We start from the raw sequence: 14,619 nt of genomic DNA, 5'->3' as shown, positions 1-14,619 counted from the left end.
AACTATAGAAGTTATAAAAATTAAATAACTTTAGCTTTATCGTAGACAATATTGAATAAGTATATTTCTGTATAACTAGAACTAGGACGTAATCAGGTTCAGGTCATATTTGGGAGCCGCGTTGTGATCTTACAGTTAGCAGCTATTTAAGTTTTGCAAATGGAAATGTATTCTGTAAACCATATTATTCATTTTGATTAGTAAAGTTTTGCAGTTTTTGTTTGTTTCATATGACCATATTAGCATTTCAAAGCGTGCGTGTTATACGGGTTAAACGTTTAATATTCATTAAATGAAAGACAATATCTGAGAGAACTTTAGAATACCTATAAACATGATTTTTTCCTCAAGTTTTTCTCAAGTTAGTGGTCGCGTTAACTTTATATTATTTATAAATGTGTTATTATTTATTATTCACAAACAAATGCTTTAACACTCGTTTCATTAGTTTTTTATTGTCAATGTGTTTTCACTGAGCATTTGTTGCTATGTGAAAATAAAAATGAATACAATAATATATGTGTGTGTGTGTACCTACATATATTACATATGTGATATGCGGCAATGTTGTTTTTTCACTACTATGCAAATACCGCTATACAGGTTATGGCAATATGAAAATTAATACATTGTATACATGCTGCCGCCGGTGACACTTATGTACGGTAGCATTTTAGCTGTGTTTAATGTGTTGTCAACATTATTGGGTTTACCAGCTTGTCGTTCTACGACTATCGCTTTACGTTTAATAACCATACATAGGATTAGTGTACACCTAATATTGTACTTTAGCGACTATTTAAAAACATTGTGTTCTATAGATTATAATAAGTATTGTTATAAAACAAATTCTCGCAGTTTTTAACGCTGTTCACTGTTGTAAAATAATTTTAATTGAATTTTAATTTTAGTTGTACATGGTATGATCACAATGGACGACGTATCCGACAACAACAAAATATGGAGAATGCTGCTGGCCGAGTTCCTAGGCACGGCTATGCTTTTGTTCGTCGGCTGCGGTAGCATAATGTGGCTGAACGGACAGCTCGGTTCGTCTGGTGTTATTCAAATCGCTTTAACGTTTGGATTTATAATCGCTACTTTGGTCCAGGTAACCAAACACCCATTACTAGGCTTTTGAACTGCTTAATTAACCGTTAGTTAGTGTTCTGTATAAAGTTCACGCCAATAGAACGGCAGATGGCAAATACAGGTTTTGAAAAAAAAATAATATATAATTCGGGTTCTATTAAACACAACGATATTCAAATATATTGTAATATTATTGTTGTAATACGGCACATAATTTGTACCATCTGCTTTTACAGAGGCGTTTGATATCAAAAAATATAAATCAAATGTAGCTTTAACAACAACCTTATACAAAAACAAATAACGATGTTTTTGACAATATAGTATGTAATCAATTAAAACTATTATTTCTAAAAAGGTAATAATAAATAAATTGGTATGGTTTTAAATTTGATTATTTTATTTTCCAATTATTAGAACAATAAAGTAATTAGCCGATAATTGTATCGCTGATTGGTCTAAAATTAGTATAGCTTAATAGCTTGTTAAATATTAATTAATGGTTACTAATAAGTAATAATCCATGATTACCTATTGCCAGTACTACCTAATGTACCTATACTATCATACAAATTAGGAAAAAAAATAATATTTTATTTTTCCTCCAAAGTAGTTACGTTTTTTTTTAGAATTATAGGTGCAGTTCAAATCTTAAAGCCGGGTACTAAAATTGAACTAAAAACACATACTGTTAGTATATGTAGTATACTAGTAGTAATAATAACATATAACTGTAGTTTTATAGTACTATAAGTATCGAGTATTTATGATATTTAGCATATAAAAAAAATGTAAGTAACATGTGTTTCATTGGTCGACAAAGTATTCACAAAAAGCACTAATTGAAAACTATATCTCAGAATATAACTTTGTAATTTTACTAACGTATGACGATTGTATCTACAGTTGAAAATACATAAAATATTTTAAAGAATACGTATGACGAAGTTTTTGTTAAATTATTTTCCAAGATTTACCGTATCAATGCCTTATTCGTGTGACAAAATAGATATATATATTTTTTTATGCAGTGCCTACCATATTTTACTTACACTTGCTTTCAAGTTACGTATTTTTAAACATCATATTTTCAAACACGGGAACAAAAGGACATCTTACATTGAATATAGTTTTAAAAACAACAGAAACATACAATTTAAAAGAGTTAGTTGCACGCACTACTTATGTTTTAATATTTACTAAATTCAGTACCTAATAAAACATATTCATGAATGAGAAACGGCATAATATACAGCGTTTCCTAAGTTTAATCAATTTTAATAAACGAATGTTGTTAACATTTTTTAAATTGAATAACGAGGAATCGACCTGTTTAACTGTCATTATTAATCAAATAGTCATGATTTATGGCTTAATTTAAATTCGATTTTCGTTTGACAAACACTTGATTTTACAATGATTTTTTGTTGTAAACGTCGTTGTGTAAATTGAAAATTTAGTTTAAAAAAAAAATTATATATATATATATATATATATTTGTGCATGTGTTAAGACTTTAGTTTATGGTTGAAATATTAGGTGACGAAAATACATGTATGATAATTCTGTGCAGTGTGTACTTATTATATTATTTTGTTTTTACTATAATATCTATTTTAGATTTTTGGTCAAACCAGTGGGTGTCACATCAACCCAGCAGTCACGGTTAGCTTTTTGATCACTGGCCAATGCTCGGTTTTGAAATCTGCTCTTTACATTGTGGCTCAATGTTTGGGTGCTATTGCCGGTGTATATCTTCTTAATGTAAGTTTTTTTAACGTCTATGATTAATTTTAATTTGTATATGTTGTTATAGTTTTTTTTTACATTAATTTAAAAATACTCATGTATATTTTACTGAGTGTGTTACACCGTCTGACAAATTTATTTTTTTTTCCATGAACACTAATAAATTTGCTTAGCTCATCATATAAATTGTATTCATACCTCAGAGTAGATGCATTTTAATTGGGATTTTCCACCATAGATTTACAAGCTTATTATATACTACGACGAGGACAACCTTCATCTAAATTATTATCGGCCTTCTATGTTTCCATTTAAAGTTCAAAATGGATATTATTTTTAATGGCATGTATATAATAGAATAATACCATATTACATATTTTCAAAACAATTATAAGCCTAATATTATAAGTCAAATTATAGGTAATTAATTTACATTTTCCTCCGCCAGTGTCAATGCCAAACGGCAATTATAACTTTAATTGGCGCTAAGCTTACTTAAAATTTTCTTATTTTATTGTAGTGATTCGTATTTAATCATTCGGATTTTTAACATATTCTTGTAAAATATATCATATTAGTATTTTCATCACAACACATTTCCAACGTGTAGAATATTTTTTGTTTCACATTTTACTGCATAACGTTATACATGTAAGTTTTGTCATCAGCTAGGCAGCATCATGTTTATGGGTCATGAGGTTTTTTTTTCATTTTAGGCTTCTTTGATGGTAAAAGAAAAACGTTGTTATTATTTTTCTGTAGTATGTTTTAACGTGACATCTTATAGCATAAAACTCGTTTTGATGATTACGAGTTTTCTTTATTGGTCTTTTATTCAACTTGTGGTTTAACTTTTATTATTATTGAATTAAAAACAGTTAAGATGTAATATAATATATATATATATATTTTTTTTTTATGTGCCAAGAGTAAAATAATTTTTGTTTTCTTAAAGTTTGTCACACCGAACGGAGTAACTAAAGGTTTGGGCAAAACCAATATAAGTGAGCAACTAGACTCAAGTCAAGGATTCGTAGTCGAAGCCACAATTACTCTTATACTGATATTGGTCATTCATTCAGTGTGCGACGAATCCAGCAAAAGCAGCATTGTAACTCCATCTGTCTCCATCGGTCTTGCCATAGCCGCCAATCACTTAGCTGCTGTAAGTACAAACACAATAAGTTACACAATTATTATCGAGTCCGTATGTATTTCAGGATGCATCCGTGTCATTTATCAGGATTAACATTAAAACAATGCACATTTCCATTGTGACTATTGCGTCAAATGTAGGTAATAATATTTTACGGCGACATAAAAACAATCGTATACTCGTCGAACAGTTAACAATATTTTTTATTTTTATGGTTTTATTATCATGACTCTAAAAGTCGTTCTATACCTGTATAAGTTTAACTGTAACCGTTGCATTGGGAAAAAAACGTAAACGATGCGCGACACCCCTCAATCTATTTTAACATGAATGACACATGTATAGGTACAATGACTAATATCAAGTGTAAACGCTAAAACTAGGACGTGTAGGATGTGATAATTAGTTCAGAAATCATTAGTCCTTACTCTGTTTTCAATATTGTACAACGGCAGGTTCTTTTATTAAAAGTATTTTAAAAGTTAAAGCTTAGACGGATGTAGTATACTAAAAAAAAATGTTATTATAAATCAATCACGTTAAGTGTTCTTTTTCGCTTACAAATTGCAAATATGTGATTTCAGGCATTTGTCATTGTCTAGTCAAAGTACAAATTAGATTATAAAATAATAAAGTAACTTTGTTATTTTACAAAACTTGTTAAGTTAACGTTACTCTGTCGTGAAAAGTAATTAGTTAATCGTTGAGTTAATAAGTTTGCACAATGATGGCCTTAAAAGTAACCATTTAGCCAGGAAAAATAATGCTTCCAATTTGACTTTAAAAATTGTCCAACCTTTTATGCTATATTATAATATAAGTTATTTAATGTAATCTTTAGATACGAAACTTTTTAAAAAAAGTACTAAAACTTGAACGAGTCCCTAATACTTAAGACTTCTTAATGACTATTAAGATTTCAAAATAAATACCGGAATAATCGTTATTTTTCAATGTTAAACGAGGAACTAATTGCTATTAGCTGTGTTTGCCCTAGTTTCCGACCATTATTCATAATGGTATAATAATAATACTGTATTCAGATAGAAAAACAATACAAAATTAACTGCCAATCGTTCTCATACGACCAAATAGTTATAAAGCTTAACAAAAGACGTTGGTTTTTAATTGAAACCTCAAAGTCCACAAGGATACTTATTGTTCTATAAAATAGTAATAATAATAATTGTTGACACTCGACACCGGTTACGTTATTGATAACTCGCAATGAAACACCTTCATAAAAATAATTACTGGAGCCACGGGGATGCTCGTTTTTCTTCTGTGTATGTTTAATTTATCTTTTTAAATTCAAATTTTTTTTACAACTGGACAAATGAATCCGAATTAAAAAGGTTAGAGACTGAGGGTATAAAAAACAAACCTTGGGATTTCATGGTCTTTTTATTATTTTCCTCGTTGAGCGGTTTGTGCTTGGCAGCACAGCAAACATATTATACGTCTAATGTATATACTATATACGTATAGTTAGCGTACTTCGGGATTGCGTGTACACTGATAACCGCGAAGCGACATTATCTCGGCTATTGATGTAGATAGTACATGGAAAACAACCATTAACTTTGTAGAAACCACGTTTTTGGGTGTGTTGGGATTGTCCACACAATTGAGACGGTGACGGTACCATCTCTAGCTTCCGCGATACCATCTCTACTGTAGCTCTAAGGCGGTTTTAAATACGAATGTCCAATCCAAAGTTTACCTTGGGCTTTCAGACGTTAGGACCCGTTCGTGTCACCGAATCCGTTCCAAACGATTCATCAACGGTACTTTGAGTTGTTCGAAAAATAAGCTTTAACCGTCGCAACTAATTTAATATGGCTTTCAAAGTATGTATATCGCAATGGTGTACAATACTAATAATATGATGTATTACATTTCTTGGGCGTGTGCTAATCGATTAATACTAGATTTACTGTACGAGCATCCAACCGGTATAGCCTAACCTCTGAGAGAGCCAAACCGCAATTGAACATTTAAAGAGAACCGCTGTTGCGACAATAATATAGAACGACTTAAGCAATTCGCTGTCAGCTTATTATTCGACTATCAATGACAAACGTGCCTACATATGCACCAAGAGGTTAAAGTAGTTGTAATTTTAGATGTAATTAATAATTTTTTCCATTGGCGAATATTATAATTTAGTTAGACATTTGGCCAGTAAATCAAATATTGTTTAAGTTTATTAAGTTCTTAATGCGTGGTTTGCATGACGTTTAAAAGCATCAAAAACTAAGTGTCTCTCAGCTCTCTACTATATTATGTAAATATATTGGAACTCAAAAATATATGTTGGCAACTAAAACTTATAGTTATATTGGAAACTCAACTGGAATAATATCATTTTGGGCTTCAATAGCACGGAACTCGATTATACCTAGGTGATTTTTCGCACTTGACTAGATGTGAGATATTATGAGAATTCGGGTAATAGCGTTCCAGCTGCCATGCCTTTCTTAAATTAAATACAATTCGATTTGGGTAAGTTTAAGTACATTCTATATAGTACTAAGGTGGTAGAGGTGGGGAGTAAAAAAAAAAAAATGTTCGACACCCTTCATCGAAAATATAACAAGTGCGCCACCGCATGTTGCCCGAGTTTAAGTAAAAGTAATAAACATTACTATGACGCCGGTTTGAGTATCGCATGAAATTCCTTACTACCCGTCGCTGAATATTGAGGTAATACTATTATATATATTATCCTGGGAACCCGTCACGGTAGCCTCTACTGACGCGTAACACGCGGTGTGACGTCATGTACATTGTTTAATATATAATAATTTGTTTTTCCTATTTATTTTCTCTCTCTCTTTCGATCTGACCTATCTAGTGGAAAAAAAGAGCGCATAATATTATTATAAATAAACAATAGAAACGAGGTCAATAATGCACGGTGCCGGTCGACGGTGTAGATACCGTGAAGAGGCTCAGGAAATGCCGATTTTTTTTTTTTTGTTGATGTACTACAGCAAGTGCGAAGGACGTGTGTGTGTGTGTATCGTCAGGATGAACCGAACGACCTTTATATAAAAAAAAATTCACTGTCAGCTAGATTAAGGCACGACGTACGCCTGTAAGAGTATAAAAATATAATAATAACAACAACACAATATCATCATTATGATAATAAATCAGTAGACAGATTTATTTAACGCATCTACCAGACATATTGTGTTGATGGCATATTCTGTGCGTGTAGGACCGTGAGCTCTGGAAATCTATCAAGAGCTGACGTTTTCTCCATTACCCAATTTTGTACTTAAAGTGTCTCGCGATAAATTCGGCCGTTACGTACCTAATATGTTAATACGTATATCTATATTGTAATATTATCATGTACCGGCTATTTTTGACTATACAGCGACCGTTTTCTACCCTACTCATTGTGTCAAAACCGCCGGCGCGGCGTTGTAATCAAAATCAAAACGCTCTTTTTGCTCCTTTGCACGCCGTAACCGTTTGAGGAGATTACACCCGTAGACTTATTTTCTTCTACACGGAGTTCTCCACCGCGTATGTATACATATTATACTCTTCTTAAGCTGTTATTATTAAATCCGCCAGTTACATGTATAGTGCAATAGTAAACTGTATAGTTGGCTGCTTGGCTTTATTCCAAGCACGCCGAGTTTTTCCCTTTTCATTTAACCCGCCGTTCCAAAAACTTTCGCCAAAACACTATTCTTCTATGAGAATTATACAAATGTATATTATATTTAAGTACACAAAATGTACGATACGTTTGAAGTACACAAATAATATAGTTTGACTAAATGGTTTTTTTTTAGAACAGCACAACGCGTGCTTTTTTATTTCATTATCTTTGTTGAGCGTAACGCAAGGCAATTAAATTGCCCTACAGCGTATCTTTTTAATGCACACGTATATTATTTTTAATTTCAACCACACGTCAAACCCCATTGACTCATAGCGCCCGATAATATTAATTAGTTTCTCAGTTATTAAATATAATAATGTATAATTTTTAAATTTATATTACTGGCACGCTTTTATTGAATCATATTTTGTGTTATTGATATATTGCCAACCTCTAAAAAAATAATACATTTATAAAATATTTATATACTACACATAATAACTGTAACTATATTTAAAAAAATTATTTACATAAAAATACGAATAAAATACATTTTTCAATAATATTCCTTGAATATTAAAATTTTGAAAATTTTACCTGAATTATTTCCAAACTTTTTCCACGCAGCTAACGATAATATTTTATAATCATTGTTACAATAGTTTTTAATATTGTAAAATGACTTTAAATTTATATTTTGAAATAAAATCCAATGTTGATATCACACAAATTTCAATAACAAAATCTATCCATAAATTGCTGTGAAGAAAAAATATAAAATATAACAACACAATTATTTTGATTTAATTTACATTTGCTATGACTAGTACAATATATAAGATATCATTTTTTTTGTTACAGAGGCCTTTTGTATAATCAAAACTATAAGCAATAATAATTAGTTAGGTATTATAGTAACATAATGATTATACATTTAATATGATTGCTATCGCTTCGACTAATAATAACAAATAATACATACAAGCTACATCTTATAATGAGATATCATAACGTTTTGGTTAGTTTCTCAGACCATATGACTAAGAAAATACGATATAAAGAAACTTATAAATTATGATTTACCGTTTGATTTTTGATTAGATTTTTATAGCGGTAATTAATCATCACCATCTTGATAAATGTTTAGATAAATAAACATTGATTATTTGTTTAGATGTTTATTATTTTTATCCTTTTAAAATACTGGTATAGCTAAGCCGTAACCATACAATTTTCACCATCGACATAATTTCAATAAAAGAAGCGAATAAGTACAGGCTGAGTTATAATATAATTAAATTTTGTATTATTAATAATTAAAACAAATGATAAAAGACAATAACCAAATATAGCTTGTGCTTCCTAATAATCCCATTGTTTTTTTAATTTACATGTACTTCCATACGCATTCACTAATTTGATTTGGCGAGAGGTAAATAAACCTTGACTGGCAATATTAACTAATTATGTCTAAGGTGTAACTTGTCTCACCGATCAGCTGTCAATATCGTGTACATCATTAATAGATATTATCTCTTAACAAATTACTTTCTGGGTGTAAGTTAGAAGATCGACCCTCTTGGTAACGTTGGTGAGGTTATTAATTACTTAATTATATGTTAAATATATGTAATATGTATTATTGTTGCTCAAAGTTTGACCAGTCATATTTATTTTTAATATAGTGGAATCCATTTAATTTATGTAAAGATATCAGAATCCTAAAAATATCAAAAGTATAAAATATAAATTAATATAATTTAATTTGCTTCAACACATTTAGTTGTAATATTATATATTTATTTATAAGTTATAACTATAATCGAATTTAAATATATAATATAAATGTCTTATAAACTGGCATATTTTTCATTCGAGACTCATTAATGGAGAATTGGTTTTAATAGTCCTTATAGAAAATCCACAAACATATGCTTGTACTAAATTTACTTGGGTTTACAGTTTTGTTTAGACAATAAAATATGGTTTTAACCTTTGGATCCGAGCATAAGACATATTACTTGGTCTTGGTAGTTGTAACAGTAACAGTATCCCTAACAATTAATCTCAACATAATTTATCAACTGTTAAGACTAAAAGTTACTTAAAATAATGCGAATTCGGAGTGTTTGTTAACACTACGCTATACTAATAATGTAATCTCAGTAATGCACTCAAATGACCAATCCCAAGTCTATTAAATTTGTTATTAAAATATTAAAGCAATAATATTAAGATTATTTAACTTGGTCGCATTTTAATTTACTATTAATGCGGACAGTCCGCCAAATAAAGGTTTCTCATCATAAAGGTTATATTTTGACAATTAACATAATATTACATAATGTAACGTTAGGTCGTTAGAATCGTAAGAGCGTGTTTACTGTTTACATAAATTATACTTTTACGGTACCGTATTGTTGCGAAAGTTAAAATGAATATTTTCTCATGTTATCTTGACAATGATAACCCGTCATCGTTTCGAAATGAATCAAACATAATATGCAGAAAATTTTCTATATCAATACATTAATTAACATTGATGAGCACTAACGGTGTGGACACTATATAGACGACCATAATATTGACGTCTTCGTTCGGTTTAATATGTCATCAAACTGCTCAGAGGCAATAATATGATGTGCGTTTTAGCCGAATATAAGTATTATGACCTATGACGCGCAGCTGTCAACATAGTAACTATTTTGTGTATGTGTGTGTGTGAGAGAGTAAATCATGTTTTACAGCGCCGGCTTTGAAAAAAAAAAACTACAGTCAATACACGCATGCAACACAACAATTGGATGTGATTATTGTGTTTTCTATTATTCAAATTGTTATCTTGGGTCATATTATTCATACACGCACCGTCGACAAACTTATCTCTTTAGACATATTATCGTTAACAATTCGGTGTTGCAAGTTGCGGCCACGATGACGCGCGTGTCACTCCGTTTGTGATGGAAATAGTCGGACGGTTCTTGATGAGCACTCGCGACTATACGCTTGTTTACTTCTGCCAAGGTCAATCATGAAAACACAAGTTTTTGTACGTCCAAACACAATGGCGGAATGATCGTACCGGATAGTTACTGGCAACGGAAACCGTGCAAAAATATAATCGCACAAGGCGATCGCTGAAGAGCGTTTCATCCACAGATCAAAGTCTCCGGGAATTGAATGAAATAATATTATGATACCAGAACAGCAAGAAAAATAATGTTTTAAAATCATGTTTTGGCTGGAGATGAATGTTAAAACACTTCATCAAACTTGATATTGTTAAAACAACAATATAATATTATGATTATTATTTTTGATGTTATTATTAAAATAACTACGTGTTGTCATAATATTTAAAATATAAGTAAAACATTGGAAACACTTTCATTATACTAAAACATTTTGTGAATAATATTTTTGAAACGTTTATTTTTGTCTGTGTACTCTAAATAGTAGAGTGCGGTTAAGAGTTAAGTTAGATTAAGTTACTTTGTATGTTCTATTCAAACTATTACTAGTCTCGCAACAAGTTCTATTCTCCAACATTAATTTTAATCTCATACAGTTGGGTTGCCTTATTCGATAAGCACTTTTTTTAATATGAAAAAAAGTTTGAATCCGTAATATGCCAGAAATCAAATGTATTCTATTAATAATTGAGTATTTTTAGTTACTTCTTGTTTCTATGCCAAAATAAATTGCTTTAATTGTACTTAAGTTTATTGATTTTTTATGTATGACGAATCACAATAAATTGAACAATAAAATTTAAAACTATTAGTTCCGGGGCAAATAGAGGATTGAATATAATTAACAATTAATTCCAGACCCTCAATTTCAATGTTGTGTTTTTGACATGAAAACAAAAGTATATATTTTAATATTTTTAGCATTAAAATGATTGTAATATATTTATATTTATGTATAATATATTCGTATTAAAATTGCTATGCTAGTCTCCAATATCTAGACCTGATTATTACTGATTTTTTTATTTTATTAATTTGATTTAAAGCGAATTCATTCGGGTTACAATGTATCAATATAATACGTTTTGACTGCGAATTAACGGCAATACTTCTACGGTTTTGGGTAGGAGTTTACGGATTTGTAGATAATTAAGCGGCGGACTAATTGAATGTTTTTTGAGTGAACGGTTTTTCTCTTGTGGGACGGCTTGTTGTAGATTACATATAGAGCCGGCGGAACATATAAAACTGTCAACGTCATTACTGTTTTGCGGAAGTCCAATGAAATTAGAACGTTGATATAAATACAATTAGCCGTAGCTCGCTCCTTTGCACGGATATTATCCTGTGGGAATGGCTGTGAGCGGCGGACGGGGAAAGGATCTTAATAAGTGACGATCGTGTGTTGAATACCATTAAAACGGCAAACACTGATTGGATTCGTATTCAGTTGTGCTGTTGTATGGAATGTACGTGTACGCGTTTATGTGTCCCATGTAACATACCTACACTATTTCGTACACGGTCTCATAACAAATGGTTTTGGGTAGTGCGTGAATGAAACACGGAATTATACAGTTACGGTTACAATTTATTGATTCGCCGACCCGGTGACGGATGTGTGTCGTTATTTCAATGGAGTTGTTTTTGTTTTTCACTCAGATTCAGTCTGCAATGATACCGCGGTCGAGCTTTAACAAGTTTATGTTTTGCGATTGTAAAGAAATTGATTGTTAAGTAGTAGAGAACAAATAGATAAACAAGTTAATAGATGGATTACAAATCAAAACATGAATGAAAATCTAAAAAAAAATACAGAATCTATAACTGATAATAAGTTATGTATATTATCTACAGCATAAATAGAAAATAATTGTTAATTTTGTAGTTACCAATTATTTTGCAAAATAATCCGTAATCTATTATGTGTAGAATATTCCCTTGGATGTTTATAATATGTAGTATATATATTCTTTTTACTTTTAAATCACGGTTTGGTATATTTTTTTTTATATTTAAAATAAAAATGTTTGGAAACAATCGTTTCCTATACGGGTAACTGAACTAAAATTAGTTTACGCCAAGTTGTAATAAATATAATAAAATATTCATATGATATTATAAACGTACAATAAATACATGTAAAAATATACATTGCTAAAGTTTGCAAATCAAAGTTTTTTAATCTGCCGGACATGCGTCAACAAGTTAAATTATTATTCTTACATGCTTAAAAGTTTGTAAAAATAATACAATAACGAAACATCTTATAAAGATAAGAAATGTTACCTTGAATTAATAAATATCAATGATTAATCAATTAAAACACGTTATTCAATATCGAATTTAAATATATATTTATTAAATAATTATTGATTACTCCTTAAGGTTTGATAATATTATATGCTATACGAGTTGTTAATGAAATCTATTTTGTTTCGCAGATTCAATTTACTGGCGCAAGTATGAACCCGGCTAGATCTTTGGGGCCCGCAGTAGTTCTCGGTTTTTGGACAAACCATTGGGTTAGTAGTAGGATTTAATTTACACTATTATATTATTGAACAAGTATAACGTTTAACCTCCAATGTACTCTGTGTGTCAAATTCGAGTAGGTATAAACGTTATTAAAATGTTTTGCTCGTTTTGTAAATCCGCAGGTCTATTGGGCTGGTCCGATCGTTGGCGGCGCACTCGGTGGACTCATTCATCATTTTGTACTAAAGCGCCACACAGAAGAGGCAAGCTCCTACGATCTTTGAACAACTATTTAATTTAATTTATTTTTTTATCTATACGATATATATATATATATATATATATATTTATTTAATTAATTTTTACATCTTATAAATCTTTTTTTAAATAGTATACATGTTAACAATACGTTTAAATATTATTAATCCGAGTTACCTATTCATAAATTATTTGTATTATTATACTTTTAAAAATCCTAAAATACGACTTATTAACTCTCTTATTTAACTTATTTTCCATTTTAGATGATATCAAGCCATCAGTTAGTTTCGTTGAATGCAACCTAGTTAATAAGTAATGGCGATAATAATATACTGTGCGTGATGATATACTGTTTGTTAATTTGTATTACCTATTAAATGAAATAAACATATTTTTTCAATTGTTTTCCCCTTAAAACTATTAATGACACACTAGTATAATATACACTAGTATGTACAGCCGCGATTGTATTTTGACTATCTAGCGCCTCGTGGTGTTTGTTTGGTTGACTCTACATATGTTATATAATATGTACCATATTTAGGTGGCTATGCTCATATTACGACAGGATATAGGTATATTTATTTAAAAGTCGATTCTATCTCAAGTGACTATTTCGATTCTAATTATGGATAAATGTCTTACCATTCACTGTACGTTGCTGTATAGTTTTCTTTTTCATAAGATTAATATTCACTACTACAACGACTATGTTAAGCTGTTATAAAACCGATTTATTTAGCACTCATTATTCAAAAAATAGATACTTAATACAACACCTATTTGACAAGGAAATAAACATTCAAAGGTCTTATGATGAAAACGTTTTATCGAATCGAATTAAGTGCGTACGAATTAATTTATCTTCTATAATAAAATGTTTAGTATTAGAGTATATTAGTTATTATACTAATACTTAGCTTAACATTGCTTACCTTGCTGAATAAAAAATAAGTATTTATATCTGCACCGTATGTGTTGTAGTTGATCTGTACGCTTTAGACTTTCTGAAATTAAATACAAAAATAAACATTGAACATACTAATTAGCGATTAATCGAAAAGAACAGTAGACCATATTTTTAGATTTCAATGCACTTCTCCGTTGTCAGAGGTTTAACGAGTTAAGATGTTGTATATTATATTATAAGGAACGTTGTTTTTAATAGCTTCTCTAGTACATAACTACTCAACTTTACTAAAAATATTTTCTAACGTGATGCTGGATGCCTCTCAAGAATCAACACGGCAATCCATGCATCATGTTTATTTCACCGTGTTAGGGAT

General features: G+C 30.1%; 1 protein-coding gene across 4 annotated transcripts in view; it reads left to right on the top strand.

The window, feature by feature from the left end:
* LOC126836221 (aquaporin AQPAe.a) overlaps nt 1–13,736 on the top strand; it is a 34,471-nt gene extending 20,735 nt beyond the window's left edge. For 2 of the 4 annotated variants that reach the window (XM_050569436.1, XM_050569437.1), the window contains exons 2-7: nt 912–1,111; nt 2,713–2,856; nt 3,797–4,006; nt 13,039–13,119; nt 13,255–13,335; nt 13,597–13,736. In XM_050569436.1, coding sequence (XP_050425393.1) covers nt 912–1,111; nt 2,713–2,856; nt 3,797–4,006; nt 13,039–13,119; nt 13,255–13,335; nt 13,597–13,638 — 758 coding nt within the window. In that variant the 3' untranslated portion in view covers nt 13,639–13,736. Of the gene's footprint in view, nt 1–696; nt 832–911; nt 1,112–2,712; nt 2,857–3,796; nt 4,007–13,038; nt 13,120–13,254 lie in introns of those variants that run through there. The other 2 variants (XM_050569439.1, XM_050569438.1) reach the window with 2 other exon arrangements.
* Nucleotides 13,737–14,619: the final 883 nt, after the last annotated feature.

Source organism: Adelges cooleyi, unplaced genomic scaffold, assembly GCF_023614345.1.
Source record: "Adelges cooleyi isolate 19-005CV unplaced genomic scaffold, UGA_ACOO_1.1 ACOO_flye_CR_arks_rails_tigmint_CR_PRNA_23, whole genome shotgun sequence".
Taxonomy (NCBI): domain Eukaryota; kingdom Metazoa; phylum Arthropoda; class Insecta; order Hemiptera; family Adelgidae; genus Adelges; species Adelges cooleyi.
Note: the sequence above shows the minus strand (reverse complement) of the source record. Positions and strands in the feature narration are given on the sequence as shown.